At 53.7% G+C, this 12,675-nt stretch overlaps 1 protein-coding gene across 1 annotated transcript in view; it reads right to left on the reverse strand.

Annotated features, from left to right (window-relative positions):
• Positions 1-12,675, reverse strand: part of CELSR3 (cadherin EGF LAG seven-pass G-type receptor 3) — a 112,039-nt gene that overhangs the window by 49,896 nt on the left and 49,468 nt on the right. The window contains 11 exon segments of the mRNA XM_077821482.1: positions 50-186; positions 2,121-2,234; positions 5,112-5,238; positions 6,143-6,222; positions 6,667-6,779; positions 7,914-8,088; positions 9,141-9,347; positions 9,743-9,869; positions 10,395-10,562; positions 11,030-11,210; positions 11,927-12,076. Of these exon segments, the coding sequence (XP_077677608.1) occupies positions 50-186; positions 2,121-2,234; positions 5,112-5,238; positions 6,143-6,222; positions 6,667-6,779; positions 7,914-8,088; positions 9,141-9,347; positions 9,743-9,869; positions 10,395-10,562; positions 11,030-11,210; positions 11,927-12,076 (1,579 nt within the window).

A 12,675-nucleotide genomic window follows, 5' to 3' on the forward strand; every position in this document is an offset into this window, starting at 1 on the left:
CTGTGAGCCAGTGGCCAGCCAGATGCCTCTTTCTCTGGCTGCTTCCTACCTGAGGTAGCCCCTCTGGCTGGAATGGGTGCGGGCTGAGCGCACGCTGCTGACTGAGGAGATGGTGGAGGCCCCCAGGGTGATGCGAATGAGGCCGCTCTCCTCAAACAGGGCCGTGTTATTATAGGCATTGGGGCCCTGGCAAGGAAGAGACACATGGAGAATTTGTTAGGAAGACTGCAGCAGCTGGGTTTCGAGATTCTCTCCCTGCCCAACACTGCAAAGGGTGGGGGTGGCCTGTGTCCATTCAGGAGTCTCCAGTCTCAGGCACCGTGAAGGGGATCTCTTCCTTCATTGGCGAGGGTCCCACCAGCCTCTTCGGGAGGCACAGGGCTCCCAGGGACATGACAGTACATGAATTCAGACATGGCCTGAGGGGCTAGGACCCGGCTATGGGGTGGCTGTCTGGCTGAGGTCTTTCCCACTGACCTCCTGGAGCAGGCAATTACAGACCGGTAAGTCTAACGTCAGTACCGGGCAAATTAGCTGAAACAATAGTAAAGAATAAAATTGTCAGACACAGAGAACATCATAAATTGTTGGGCAAAAGTCAACATGGTTTCTGTAAAGGGAAATCATGTCTTACTAATCTATTAGAGTTCTTTGAAGGGGTCAACAAACATGTGGACAAGGGGATCCAGTAGACGTAATGTACATAGATTTCCAGAAAGCCTTTGACAAGGTCCCTCACCAAAGGCTCCTATGTAAATTAAGTTGTCATGGGATAGGGAAGATCCTTTAATGGATTGAGAACTGGTTAAAAGACAGGGAACAAAGGGTAGGAATAAATGATAAATTTTCAGAATGGAGAGGGGTAACTAGTGGTGTTCCGCAAGGGTCAGTCCTAGGACCAATCCTATTCAACTTATTCATAAATGATCTGGAGAAAGGGGTAAACAGTGAGGTGGCAAAGTCTGCAGACGATACTAAACTGCTCAAGATAGTTAAGACCAAAGCAGACTGTGAAGAACTTCAAAAAGATCTCACAAAACTAAGTGACTGGGCAACAAAATGGCAAATGAAATTTAATGTGGATAAATGTAAAGTAATGCACATTGGAAAAATTAACCCCAACTATACATACAATATGATGGGGGCTAATTTAGCTACAACTAATCAGGAGAAAGATCTTGGAGTCATCGTGGATAGTTCTCTGAAGATGTCCACGCAGTGTGCAGTGGCAGTCAAAAAAGCAAACAGGATGTTAGGAATCATTAAAAAAGAGATAGAGACTAAGACGGAGAATATCTTATTGCCCTTATATAAATCCATGGTACGCTCACATCTTGAATGCTGCATACAGATGTGGTCCCCTCAACTCAAAAAAGATATATTGGCATAAGAAAAGGTTCAGAAAAGGGCAACTAAAATGATTAGGGGTTTGGAACCGGTCCCATATGAGGAGAGATTAAAGAGGCTAGGACTTTTCAGCTTGGAAAAGAGGAGACGAAGAGGGGATATGATAGAAGTATATAAAATCATGAGTGGTGTGGAGAAAGTGAATAAGGAAAAGTTTATTTATTTGTTCCCATAATATAAGAACTAGGGGCCACCAAATAAAATTAATGGGCTGCAGGTTTAAAACAAATAAAAGGAAGTTCTTCTTCACACAGCGCACAGTCAACCTGTGGAACTCCTTGCCTGAGGAGGTTGTGAAGGCTAGGACTATAATAGCGTTTAAAAGAGAACTGGATAAATTCATGGAGGTAAAGTCCATTAATGGCTGTTAGCCATGATGGGTAAGGAAAGGTGTCCCTAGCTCTGTTTGTCAGAGGGTAGAGATGGATGGCAGGAGAGAGATCACTTGATCATTACCTGTTAAGTTCACTCCCTCTGGGGCACCTGGCATTGGCCACTGTTGGTAGACAGGATACTGGGCTGGATGGACCTTTGGTCTGACCCAGTATGGCCATTCTTATGTTCTTAGGATAGAAAGGACTAGTTAACCTGCATGCTTGGTGGGGAGGGTGGGCCCAGAGAGGGATTCCCTCTCAGGCAGAGTGCAGGCTCAGGTGCGGAGAAGGCCCTTGCCTTTGGGCTCGCTTGCTGGGGCAGTGCCCTTCTACACCCACCTGCACAGATCTAGCTGCCTCCTCGCCCTGACTCTTCTTGCCAAGGCAGACCAGTTTCCAGGCCTCCTGCACCTCTTCATTCAGGACACAGAACAGAACCAACACAGCCAGGCCCTGTGAGGGAGGGGAAGAGAGGCTGTGAGCCTGAGTGAGGAAGGAAGGGAAACACTCAGCACAGCCGGGAGCCCTCACTTCCACTCTTCCTGGCAATGGGGCAGTGCTGAAGGCTGAGTTTGGCCATTCAAGAGTGTGCTAACAGAGTCAGTCAGCTCTCCTCAATCGCACTGCCTGACACTGCATCCAGCTATTTGTGTTTCAGTCAGTCACGTCTACACCACACCCAGGCCTCCAGCATAGTGCAGAGTGCTGCATCTAGACCCCTGATAGGGCAACAGGGCCACAGAGTGGAGGCATTTCTGTGCTGACCAGACTCATGACTCATTAGCCTGTAACAGAGGAAGGGACAAGCGGCTCCCCCTTGGAGAGTGCTTCCTGCTGGCCAAATTCACTGTAGGTCTCTGGTGGAGGGGAACAGGTGCCTGCCATGCTATCCCACCTGCTGCATGAGGCCCAGCAATGGTTGAACCAGTTTCTTCCCTCAGGAACCAGTGTGTCTGCTCTGGGGTAGAATTGCTAGCGACTGACAGAGCTGTGGGCTACAGACAGTTACTAACATGAATACGCTCCAGCCAGCACAATGACTCAGTGCTAGGAGCTTGGTCTCACAAGGTTGACCTAGCTGCTTTCTGGGCCACCAGAGTCTTACAAGGAGGGCCTGCTTGCTGCAAGCTCCTGGGCCCAGTGGCATTGAAGAGGAGAGAGGAGAGTGGCTGCCAAGGGTGATGGGGTAAGTGGAAGAGGAAAACTGAAAGTGGACTTGGCTAGGCAGCTCTGATTCTGTGCTGTGTGCGCAGTGACTAGGGAGCAGTCTGAGGGCACAAAGCAGAGGTTCCAGGCCCACTGCTGCTAGCAGGGGGACACAGTGACAGCAAGGAGCCTTAGCAGGCCTTGGCTTTGGAGGTGATGGGGGATAATTGGCTATACAGAGAAAGCTTGGGATGGTAGCTCAAACAGTGGGTGCTGGTGGCTGTTAGCTTTCCCCTGCATGCAGTACCCAGCAGCCCTTGTGCATCCACTTCAAATATAGGCCCAACACTTTGCTGATCCATTTTATGAAAACTCCTCTGAAGATGGTCATTATTGTCCCATTATGTCCCAGAGCAGGGCTGGCTCAGAAGGGGCATTGTTAAATCATAAGGACCAACTCATTTGGGCTTACAACTGAAGTCTCTTCTTGGTGCAGCAGGTCTCTGCTCCTTTACAGCAGTGGTTTTACCCTATGTCTAAGGGGTCCACAAAAGGTTACCATAGAACATAGAAAGGTTACCATAGAACAGTGGTTTTCAACCTGTGGTCTGCAGACCCCTGGGGGTTCTGAGATTTCCAAAGGGGTCCTCACCTTCATTCGAAATTTTGTAGGGGTCCACAAATAAAAAAAGGTTGAAAACAGCTGAGCTAGGCTATAGAATGAGAAGGCGAACGTGGACAATGACCACTAGAGGGGGCAGTCAGTTCATGAGTGAGCGGAGCAGCAGGAGGGTCCCTGAAATCAGGAGCTCCAGGGCAGCACAGGGCTTTAGCTAAAGGAAGCCAGAATGTCCCGTGGATTAGTGAGCAGAGAAGGAGAGTGGTGACAGAACAGAGGGGCACAGTCACTGCTGGAGGGCAGCTGCTCTAAGGGAACCCCTCTGTCTGTGTAATGCTCCTAATGAAGGGGGATGGCTCTTGAGGGCCAAACCCACAGGGTGACTGGCCGGGGGAAGCTCGAGGCGCTGAGGGGTTAATGTCTGCAATGTGTTTGAAGTGTGCACCAACCTCAGCTGGTCTCTGTGGCATGCATACCAGAGAGGCATGACAGAAAGCAAGCCCATCAGCAGGTATGTCAGTGTTTGCGTGCGTGCGTGCACATGTGTGTGAATGGCAGAGTCTGTCAGCAGGTGTAGTCAGTGTGTGCGTGTGCACATGCATGTGAGTGACAGAGCCCATCAGCAGGTGGGGATTTGAGATGTTTGGAAGAATCTGTTTTGTGTTGCTTTCCTAAAATAAACCTTCTTGCTGAGTAAAAGCTCAGTGTACAGCAGTGCTTGAAGGGGAAAGAATAAAACATGGGAGCTGCTGTAATACTGCAAGGCAGGTCTGAGCTGGGGAGGAGCTGGAGAGCAGGGGAGCTCCAGGGAGGCTCCAGGGCCGGTCTGGGCCATGGAGCAGAGCACAAGGGAGCTGGAGAGCAGGGGAGCTCCAGGGCCAGGCTGGGCAATGGAGCAGAGCACAGGAGAGCTGGAGAGCAGGGGAGCTCCAGGAAGGTTCCAGGGCTGGTCTGGGCCATGGAGCAGAGCACAGGGGAGCTGGAGAGCAGGGGAGCTCCAGGAAGGCTCCAGGGCCAGACTGGGCCATAGAGCCGAGCACAGGGGAGCTGGAGAGCAGGGGAGCTCCAGGGCCAGGCTGGGCAATGGAGCAGAGCACAGGGGAGCAGGGGAGCTCCAGGAAGGTTCCAGGGCTGATCTGGGCCATGGAGCAGAGCACAGAGGAGCTGGAGAGCAGGGGAGCTCCAGGAAGGCTCCAGGGCCGGGCTGGGCCATAGAGCCGAGCACAGGGGAGCTGGAGAGCCGGGGAGCTCCAGGGCTGGGCTGGGCTGGGCCATGGAGTCGAGCACAGGGGAGCTCCAGGAAGGCTACAGGGCCGGGCTGGGGACGGTAGCATAGAAAAGCTGGAGGAAGCTCAGGTGAACTCTGCAGAGTGGGTGCCATCAGACTCCAGCTTACTGCTTTCCATCTTTCCTCTTGTCTGTTTGGTTTCCCTTTAACCTGCCTTTCCACTGTTTAAATTTTCCCATCACTGTTCCTTGTCCAAAGGCACCAGTGAGAGATGCTCCCCTGAGGGGAGGGGCAGAGCTGCTGCTTGGCCTCCGGGGCAGGCTGGATGGAGAGTTACCTGGAGACTGCAGAGGACAGTGTGGAGGTAGTGGAAAGCCAGGACACTGTTGTTGACAGCCAAGAGGCCAAAGAGCCAGGTAGTGCTAATAACTAGAAGCAGAACAAAGGAGCTTCGCAGCGTCATGCTGGAGAGAGAGACAGGCAGACAGATACACACACACAGACAGAGACAGGGACGCAGAGGTTAGAATCTCTTGTTAATCTACAGTCTATCACTCAGAGACAGAGACAGAGGGGAAGTACACTCCTGTCCTGAGCCACCAGCTCCCCACACCACGCGCCAGCACCACAGCGGAACAATACACTCCCTGCAGTACGTCTCCACCTTGTGGGCCCACACCCAGTCTGGACAGATCACTACTAGCTGAGCACTGACAAAGCACGTAGGAAGACACGGCCCTGGCCCCAAGGAGCTTCTCTTCTGGATGAGACAGACAGGACAGTTCAGACCCCAGGGTGACCATTTGGGCTCAGGGGAGGCTTAAGGGGTGGCTTGGAAGAAAGCAGTGAAGGCATGCATGGAGAAGATGCAGAAGGGGCATTTAGGAGGGCTGGGAAGAGTGTAGGCAGCAAGAGGGGGAGAACAAGAGACAAGCACTGAGATGGAGGCTGGATCGGAGCCCTGGATACAGGGACAGGAAGCGGAAATGGCAGGTGATGGGGAGCCAGTGATAGGGTTTGAGCAGGGGACTTACATGGACAGAGGAGTGGGAGAGGAATCACCTTTCAGCAGAGGGCAGATAGACAGACTGGAGAGGAATAACGAGAGATGTGGGGGCCTGTCAGGAAGGGGCTGTGGGAGCGGGGATAAGAGAAAAGGACGGATGTTAGAGAAGCGACTGATATTGGCAACAGAAGCAGTAATGGCAGGCAACTTCTAGGCTGAATCCGGGTAACAGGGAGGCCAGGCAGATTTTGACAGTGATGAAGCAGGGGATGGCTTGTGGGGAAGGGAGGGAAGTTCAGATATTTGTGCGAGGGATCAGAGCAGCAGACCCTCCACTGAGATCCTGGCCAATCAATACTCACAGAACTGATTTCTTCTTGGTCTCCTTCTGGCCTGGGGAACATGACATCTTGGCCACCAGCAGGAACATCACCCCGTTCATCTGAAAGCACAGAGAGTGGTTAGATGCTGCTCTGCTGCTCCTACACTGAGGCTTTCACTCTCTCCAGTCCTGGTGTCTCGATCATGTGCCTCCACAAGGTCCTGTACCTGGGAAGCTGAACTCTGTGCAGACCTGGACTCATCCACCTCCTCCTCTGCCTGCTCTACACAAGCCCCACTTCTCTGGGCTACATACTGCTGCCTGGGCTTGGGGACGTGTGACAAGAAAGGAAGCCCCGTGGGAGGAAGAGAGCACAGGAGAAAGGAGCAAAGCTCCAGGGATAGAGGAAATATAAATACAGGAGGGACAGCAATGAGAAGAGGAAGAGGCAGTAGAAACCAGGGGAAGGTAAGCAGAAGGCAAGGCAGCAGACACATGGAGTGCAAAGAAGGGGAGGACATGTGGGGTGGGCCGGGACACGGTATAAACACGGGAGGAGTTTACCACAATGACGACAGTAATGGGGCCTGCAAAGCTCCAGACCAGCTTATCGTGGATAGAAATCCAGCAGAAATCTGGGTTACCATAGCCCTCTGGGTCCAAGCCAACGGCCAGTCCTGGGGGGGAGAAAAGGGAAAGGTCAATTCCATGACACAGCCACCTAGGAGACATTGGGATCATTTTGCACTTCCACTATGGCCTCTTCCACCAGAGGATCTCAAAGCAGAGACCAAACATTGGTCAATGCAGCCTCAGAACGCTCCTTGGAGAGCAGTATCGTTGTTCTCATTTACAGATGGGGAAGACTGCAGTACAGAGGAGAAATGACTTGCCCAAGGCCACAGAGAGCTGGGACAGAACCCATGTCTCCTTACTCCCCGTCTAGTGCTCCTCCTTCCCCTCGGTTCCTGCCAGTGACTCTGGCCAAGTTGCCATAGCAATAGAAATATCTAGCAATGGCTAAGCTGACTCTCCTACTTTGTGAGGTCTGTGTCCTATGCCTCACTGTCTCAAGATGTCCACCTCAGCAGAGCCCCACAACAGGGCATTTACTGCCAGGAACACATGACCTCAGTGGTGATGAACCTTGGGAAATGGATCGAGATGATTAGCCAAAGAACATTTGCATCTCATGCTGTGAATCCTAGAAGGGCAGGAGCTTCATGGCCATCAGGCCAGAAAGGGTGAGAAGCCTTGTAGGTTCTTCTGAAGGAGTGAGACTCCGGCTTCTAAACCCCACAGACATTTCACACCAGAAAACTACAGCACACCCTCTGCTGTGGCACCTACCACGTCAAACACTAGGAGTGGTATAAATGCATAGTGTCTTCATCGCTGCCTTGACCCAGATAACTCCTGTACATATTGTAGCTCACTGACTGTATCTCCGTGGTCTAGAATCTGTCTGCAGTGTTGCTCCTGGCTAGACCCATACAGCACAAACACACACACAGTGGCAAATATGGATGCCCACAGACATGCACATACATCCCCTCCACACACGTTCCCCCACCAGACACTCAGGCTGGCCAATGCCCACGGAATCAGAAAGGAGACAAGTTCTTAGGCCCATGCCCATGCCTGAGGCCCATGCCTCTTTGACCAAATGGGGTTTCTGATATCAATGCCTTTGGCATCGCCCAAGGCCAAGGAGTTTCCATGCTATAGCAAGCTTTATCCATTTCCTCCCCCCATCCCTCAGAGAGGGAACCTGTCTTCCCAAGCATCTTTGCCCAGCGTGCGGTACCCACCGGTGATGATGGCAGGCACCCCCCAGCCAATGGCATAATAGAACCTCATGGCTCCGAAGTTGATGTTGCGGGCTTCGGTCTGCATGCGGTAGATGTGGAGGCCCTGCACGAAGAGCCAGGCGAAGGTGGAGAGGAAGAAGTAGTGCAGCAGGATGGCAATCACAGTGCAGAGGAACTGAAAGGAGCAAATCACCACTCAAAGAGTGGACAGCCCATCCAGCTGGGGAAGGGGAAAGGCCCTCCCTTGCCTGGCAATCTCCCTTACTGCAGCAGAGTCACCCCCAGAGCATTTCTGACATCCCCATTCTGCTCTACGCCCAGCAGGGAGCTGGCTTGTGGGACTCCTGTATCTCTGTTGCATGCCCCTGACCTAAGCTGCTGATTCCCAACCTCCTAGAAAGGGGCTAGATCCACAGTCTGGATCCACAGTCAGTAACAAACCCTGGAACAACCCACCCCAAAAAGCCCACATCCAAACCAAGCAGCCTCATAACCCTGCTCATGTCCCTCTCCGACACGCATGTCGATATCCACTGGGTAGGTGGTTTGAGTGATGCCTTTTGTTCTTCAGGGATGTGGGGAACACTCTGTTACTTCTGGGGCTTGAACCAAAGACCTAGCTCAGATCCAGGAGCTCCTCCATTGGTGCTGCAGGAGAATCTCCTGTAGTCACCTCACTTTTGAGCTGGATGCACTACAGCCTCCAGGAGAGAGAGCTCATCATCCCGTCAGATATGGGCCTCTCTTGATTAGCAACAGCCTGTCCTAAGTTGCAACCTACTGCCCTGTGCCTGAGAGTTGGCACCACGACCCAACGCTATGGCTGGTGCCAGGGCCCTAAAAGGGGCTGGGATTCCATGGTGAGGAGTGTGGTATGAAACACTAGAAAGAAAAGATTGGATTACATCGAAAAGAGGATTTAGGGGGAAGATTCCTCCCTGGGGGAATCTCCCACTCTTCCCCCATGCGTCCCAATGAACCCAGGAGGGTGCATCCTGCAGGATGATTCCAGCGCTCAGGTTGATTTAGGCAAGACTCCCAGGGGCACCATTCAAACTAGGTCAAAATATGAAACACTGGAGACTGAACTAGCAAAGCATTTACACTCCTGCTGCATTCACCCAACAGTTCTGTTCTCCTGGGCCTCCTTCCTACCCTCTAGGTCTCCCCGGTCTGACGACGCCATCCCACCCAGCTGCACTCAGGACCGTTTCCTCCTCCCCTTACCTGATTTTCAGTGCGGTTGATGCCCAAGAGGAAGAGCAGCTCGGAGAAAAAGAGGGTGACAGATATGTTGGAGTGGATGCCCCTGGTGTTGGACTTGAGGCCTTTCAGACATGTCAGGAAGGAGAAGGTCAGCAGCAAGGCCACAAGAGAAAGAGACACCAAGGAATAGGTGACAATGGCCAGGGTCTCCAGGTCACCCTCCAGCTGCTGCAGATGGAAGCCAAAGACAAAAGACAGAGTCAGGCAAGAAAGCATGAGCGTGTGTTGGCTTCAACGGTCTTTCCCTCCGGCTGGGAATTGGATGGGAGAAGCAGCCTGGGATTTTCTGCTACATTTCTGCAGTGGGCACTGTCTGCACCTGTGTAACCCAGAGTTCTACCCTGAATGTTCTGGATAGATTAGATCTATCCAGCGTTTAGATCGTGGTCCCCACCGCATTAGGGCCTGCTCCATTCTGCTCCTTGTCCATGGTGTGTCCAGCACAACCTCATGGAAATACATCCTCTTGTTCTGGTTTTCACCACTGCGTATTCCCCGCCACCCACCCCCAGCCTTCCCGCTCCTTCCTCCCCTCACTCCCGCCTCTGCAGAGGTAGGGTTACCTCCCGGTGGGAGCTATCCATCAGCACCCCAAAGGTGCCAAACTGGGAACACTGGCAGCGCACATGCGTGGTGTTTCTGAACACGAGATCACAGTCCCTTGCTGTCCAGAAGCCGGAAGGGTCAGTCCTGCAGCCACAAGAGAACACAGAGAAATCTCAAAGGAACAGGTCTTCAAAATCACATCTCCTGTCAGGCCCTGGGGGGTCCGGGGGTGCATAGGTGAGGAGCAGCCTGCAGAGCATCAGGCTGCTCAGAGGTTCTTTGGCTGCCTGGACAGGTTCTCTACTCTTCCTAAGGTGGCAGGATGTAACAGGATGTTTCCATGTTTGGATGTTGAAGCATCTACTCAGTGCTGCCTGAAGTTGGTGACCTCTGCCCTCAGCAGTTGGGACAGTGCAATGTGCCAGAAGGCAGCACCTTGGTGGGCCAGTTCCACCACCCTGGTGATCCCCCACTTCTGTCCTAGCAAGGGGGCTATGTGACAGAGCTCTGCCCCAGCACACAGAAACAAGGATGGTTCAGGAGAGTCAGGGAACTAGTTAACTTCTCCAGTTTCTTTTACTAAACCTCTCGAAAGCTGCAGCAGTGAATGATCCCGGGGCTAGTGAGAATCTTGGCCTGGAGCATGACGCAGACAGGCTGGGCACTTACTGGCTGGAATGATTCCACTGGACACAGAGGGGCTTGCTCCGGTTGGCCGTCTCCAGCAGGCGGAACTCCAGCACCAGGGGCGTGTCCAAAGTGCTCTGGACGAAGGTGTGGTTGCTGAACACGGACACGCTCACTATGGGGGAGTTCATGACGGGGTTCTTGGGCAGTCTGCAAGAGACGACAAGGGCCTCGTCACTCAGCCCATCAGCCGCCCAGACCTGCCTGGCATTTCAGAGAATGCCAGGGGGCTGACAAGGGCTGGACTGACAGCCTGAAACCCATCCGCTGCTACAGGACAGGCTGCATGCTGCATGCTGCCCACCCAGCCTCAGCCCTGCCTTAGGCCGTGGGGAGAGGGCAGTTCATCCTCTGTGGCCCATCCAGTCCTTGTCCTCTTTTAGAAGGCTGCCAACACGGGGGGGGCCAAGCAGGACCAGTTGTGCTAGTGGTTTCACTGTTGCAGACACCAGCTCCGGACAGAGCCCCCAGCCTCCAAACAGGCCACTGCGCACAGTTAGATGAGCCAGGCTGGAACCCTGAAAAGTCCCGCACCCCAGACCTGCATAACTGGCAGTACCCAGTTGCTTGCTGCCTTCTCTATAGAGAGTGCATGTCCTGGCAGGGTGAAAAAGTACCTGAGACTGCGGCGATCCACCTGATAGCGGGCTGGCAGCAGCCCCCCCAAGGTGCGGTAGATAATGAGGATGATGATGGTGACGGCAGGCTCAGGCTCCGGGAGGGTCAGCTTTGGGGAAGAGCTCTCCACTGTGTCATTCACTTCCCTGCTCATGGGTGTGGCGGCTGCTGTGGGCAGAGCTTGGGTCAGAAAAGGCACCTGTAACAACGGTCTGAGGCAGAGTGTAGGGCCAAGGGGAAGGAAATGCCTGGTGCCACTGGCCATCTCCGTGGCCATGGCTCATGAGCCACGTACCAGGGCTGGGCACTACATAAGGGACGCAACGGTGTCTCTTGGGAAGGAAGTTGTACAAAGCCCCATCCATCTTTGCCAGGGCTGCAGCGAGGAGTCCAGAGAAGTCCAGGGCCATAGCAGTTCTCCCATTGTGGGAGGCATCTAAGACATGGATACCATCTGCAGGGTCCCTGCATCATGGCGGCCTCCCAAGGCCAGCACTCGGTGCTATTCCCAGAGATCGCCAGGAAGCAATTCTAGACACTCCCTGCAAGGGCGCAGCAGGCTCCCAGCTTCTGTGGGCCCGGAGGACAGAGCACCAATGGGATGCTCCCTCCCAGCTCAGGAAGTGAGGAGCTCTCTCCTCTAGTCCAGGAAGAGGTGCCAGCAGCCTTTGGGGTAAGACATACAGGTGGTCTCTGACAGACCCTGGAGACAGCCCAGGCTGGGGATCTGGCAGTTGCATGTCCCCCCACCAGCTACCCCGCATGCAGTGCTTGTCCCTTGGGCAGACGGTACTGAATACAGTGCAGGGCATGAAGAGAGGCCCAACAGAGCCTGCTGGGGAGGCAGCCAGTACACCAGGGCCATTCCCTGGGGCTCAGGGAGGCCGTTCACTTACCTTCCACTTTGGGGGGTGTAAGCACTGAGAGCGGGAGCACCACGTGGGTGTGTGGGTCCCACATGGCCTGCCCCCGGAAAAGGCTGCTGTGGTAGCGGGGATAGCGTTGCCGGACGTGGGTGTGGTTCTCCATGCGGTCAATGCTGAGCACTGTGTGGGGAAGAGACAGAGGAATCAGGGGCCTGGGAGAGCTCAGGGAGCCAGGGTCGTTACTCTGGCTGGACAGCGTTGCAATGGGATGGGCTCAGCGTGCCAGGATGAACATGTTTGCGTCTATCTTTGGAGTAAGCAATTCAAATGCGGCTGAGGTCACAAGTGCAGTGTGATGGGCTCAGACCAGTCACTTGTGGATCCCCGGTCATGTCTGTACTTGCAAAGCGGAGGCAGGGAGCAGTGCTGTGGGGAGCGAGAAGGATGTCCAGCTCCCGTCTGCACTTGCTAGCTCTATCTGTGCTCGCTTTCAGGAGCGACGCACTCACTGAGTTTGCTGGGCCTGGACGTGGGGACTATAAAAGGCCCATGTACCCTCCTGTGCATACGGTCCCTAATGGGACCACGTGAGAGACCCAGCTCCATGTGAGACAACCACCTATGGATGCACATCCCAAATCCACATGTGAGTTTGGGGAGAGTAGAACCAGTCAGCCTTCTAGTCATCAGAACCCCATGGCAAACCCTCAGCAAGCTAACAGCAGGTAGCCAAGGGTATGCTGGCCCCTTCTGCGGGGGTATGCACTTAGGAGGAGTTG

The sequence above is a fragment of the Eretmochelys imbricata genome, chromosome 7 (assembly GCF_965152235.1).
Source record: "Eretmochelys imbricata isolate rEreImb1 chromosome 7, rEreImb1.hap1, whole genome shotgun sequence".
Taxonomy (NCBI): domain Eukaryota; kingdom Metazoa; phylum Chordata; order Testudines; family Cheloniidae; genus Eretmochelys; species Eretmochelys imbricata.